Source organism: Buceros rhinoceros, unplaced genomic scaffold, assembly GCF_000710305.1.
Source record: "Buceros rhinoceros silvestris isolate BGI_N320 unplaced genomic scaffold, ASM71030v1 scaffold10531, whole genome shotgun sequence".
In the NCBI taxonomy this organism is placed as follows: Eukaryota; Metazoa; Chordata; class Aves; order Bucerotiformes; family Bucerotidae; genus Buceros; species Buceros rhinoceros.
This window is the reverse complement of record NW_010394840.1, coordinates 13802-16805: the sequence shown is the minus strand read 5'-3', so window position 1 is coordinate 16805 and position 3004 is coordinate 13802. Positions and strand designations below refer to the sequence as shown.

At 40.0% G+C, this 3004-nt stretch overlaps 1 protein-coding gene across 1 annotated transcript in view; it reads left to right on the top strand.

The window, feature by feature from the left end:
- SPATA6 (spermatogenesis associated 6) overlaps window positions 1-2524 on the top strand; it is a 33468-nt gene extending 30944 nt beyond the window's left edge. Inside the window, exon 12 of the mRNA XM_010145347.1 lies at window positions 2344-2524. Within this exon, the coding sequence (XP_010143649.1) occupies window positions 2344-2524 (181 nt within the window). The remainder of the gene's footprint in view (window positions 1-2343) is intronic.
- Window positions 2525-3004: the final 480 nt, after the last annotated feature.

Genomic DNA, 3004 nt, shown 5'->3' with positions numbered 1-3004 from the left:
AAAAAAAAAAAAAAAAAAAAAGAAGAAAATGAAGCTTATGTCTGTTTTTTAAGTCTTTGTCAGTACCAGAATAAGCAACTCATAAAAAGTTACTATAGTTTTTTGAGTCTTTGCTTTGCTGCAGCTAAAGTGATTGGATTTTGAGTGTCTCTGTGCAGATTAAGCTTTTAGTAGAAAAAAAGGCAAGCACAAGGCTGACTGCAGGAAATAGTTTCAGAGCTGTTACAAGTGCCACTCCTTATGCTCTGCTATTTGTTGGCCTGAGAATTCTCCATCAGAAGTGAGGTAACATGAACTGCAAAAAGGAGGTGGTGTTGGTGGGTCCCCAGGGTATTGGCTTGTCTACATTTAACACAGGCCCGTGTAACTTTTCTATCGATTTAGCTGTTTGGTAGGTTGGTTTCTTTGTGTCCAAACCGTGAAGCACAGTTCACCCTCTCCAGGATGATAAACAGTTTTAAATTTACTTCATGCTCTTGAATGACTTTAAAGGTTGGAGCTTTTTGAAAAAGTGTGAAAGTAACCTTCCTCCCCTTCTAATACTGGAGCCACATAGAGATTTTCTTGTTGCTCTATTGTGTGTGGTAGGTTGGGATCACCCTAATATTTGAATATAAGAGGTATAAAACCAAAAGCTATTCCTCCTTTTATTTTATACAGGACAGTGGAAGCTTAGAAAACTAATCCTACATCTTCTCACTTCAAAAAGGACATTGAGGTACTGGAACATGTGCAGAGAGAGGCAGTGAAGCTGGTGGAGGATCTAGAGCACAAGTCTTGTGAGGAGTGGCTGAGGGAACGGGGATTGTTTAGCCTGGAGAAGAGGAAGCTCAGGAGTGACCTCATCGCTCTCTACAACTACCTGAAAGGAGGTTGCAGAGAGGTGGGGGTCGGTCTCTTCTCCCAAGTGACAAGCGATATGATGAAAGGAAATGGTCTCAAGTTGTGTCAGGGAAGATTTAGGCTCGATATTAGGGAAAATTTCTTTACAGCAAGGGTGGTAAAGCCCTGGAACAGGCTGCTGAAGGGAGGTGGTGGAGTCCCCATCCCTGGAAGTATTTAAAAATGTGTAGATGTGGTGCTGAGGGACATGGTTTAGGGACCCAGGCAGTGCCGGCCGAATGACTGGACTTGATGATCCTAAAGGTCTCTTCCAACCAAAATGATTCAGTGATCTTCCTCTTCTTCCCTCACCATTTTCCTTTCTTGAAGTGAAAACCTTGTTTTGATGCAGTTAGCTAGAAGTGTATTTGTGAGTCCTTCGACATGATGTTTTCAATCTTGTCACAGATGTTTGCTGATATTAAGAACTAAGTTTTAAGTACTGGTTTGACTATAGTAGTTTAATAAATGACATGTATATAAGAAAACATAAAGCTTCCCTGTGAAATGTAACCCATTTCCTAAGTGAAAATGGTCGCCGTAAACATGACATTCCCAGTTTCATTTCCCAGACTAAGAATATTCACAAAAGGCTGAAGATAACTCAGTTCTAATTTTTTCATCTTAAGTGCCTAAATCTCTGAGCACACATGAAAAATGTCACCTCAGTAGTTATTATTTTTTGCTTAAGGTTTTTGATCTACTGGTTTCATGCTTTATTACAGGAAAATGTAAATTTCATTATCTGAGATCAGCCTTTATTTTGAAAGTTTCAAGAGAAAGCAAACTCACAAAGTTTAGATATACCTACTTTAGATTTGTCAATGTTTTGTGATGATTTTTCAGAGAATAGATTTCACTTCATAGATCTGGGAAATAATTTCTCAAAGCAACTGAAATATGAGACTGTATTTGTGTTTGGTATTAAAACAGTGACACAGAAGATGAGGTGGGGAAGGAGCACTCGATTGCCACTATATCAATGTATTTGGTAGAATACTTAATCCAAGATGCTTCCGATAGAGCACTTTACAGCTGCAGCCACAGTAATTTAATATACCTCTGATAGATTGTCTTCATATTGAAATAGCTGCTTGTGGTTACATTTTAACCTTCAAAGGACACAGAAATCCTTCTGTGGTGTTCTTGCAGAGGCTTAGTGCCTAGTCGTGCTGCCTATCAAAATACAGCAAAATTGCTGCATGCTCTTTGAAAATTAATTCTCTTTCTATTTGGGAGGTATTATCAAGTGCTCTCGGATAAGTGGGGAAGAATCTGTGTGAATGAATAACGTGGTGATCCCGTTTCTTAGAAGTAGCTGCAGTGCAGTTTTCATTTCAATTTGTGAAAGGTAATCTGAGTTTAGCAGCTCTATATTTGGATTTCTGCTGGTTTTGTACTTCTGATTCCTCTTCCTTATCACGATTTGATCATTATTTCTTATCTTCTTTCTGTTGACAGTTCACCAGTGCAGCGAAACACTACTGTTCACTTGGATAATGGTGAAGATTGGTCTGGACCTGCAGCTGTGTACAAAGGGAAGCCTCACAGAGTGATCTTTGAAGAGAGTCTCGAGAAAATATACAGAAACATGTACCAAAAAGCTTCTGGCACTGTTTCAGGCCTGAAAACAAACTCCTGATAGCAATTCACCTAGAAATGCACAGTACACAGTGTTCATATTTGTCATGAAGCCTATTTTTATGTAACAAATATTTGTATTCTTATTTTTAAGGTGTAATTATGGCTGGGTAGGGGTTTGGAGAAATGGGGTTTTGGCTTGGATTGCCAAAAGGAAACTATTTCCTGCTCCCCCATCCCCGTTCCCTCCCTCCCCTCCCCTCCCCCCCAAACAAACAAACAAACCCCAAACCACCAACAGTAACTAAGTCCCTCCACAGTTAAACAAGATGGTGGTGCTCCTTTGGGACTATGAAAAGATAGTCGTTTGGAGACGTAACAGGTTAACAGGTCTGCGGGACATTCCTGTCTGACAGCAACTCAGGTTTCTGCTGCAGCCAATTCTTCTGAAATAATTAAAGCTATTCAGTAACGTAAACACAATGGGTTGAAGAAGCAACATGCCCTAGTGTTCAGAGAGGGGATCTGACGCGGAAGGTGA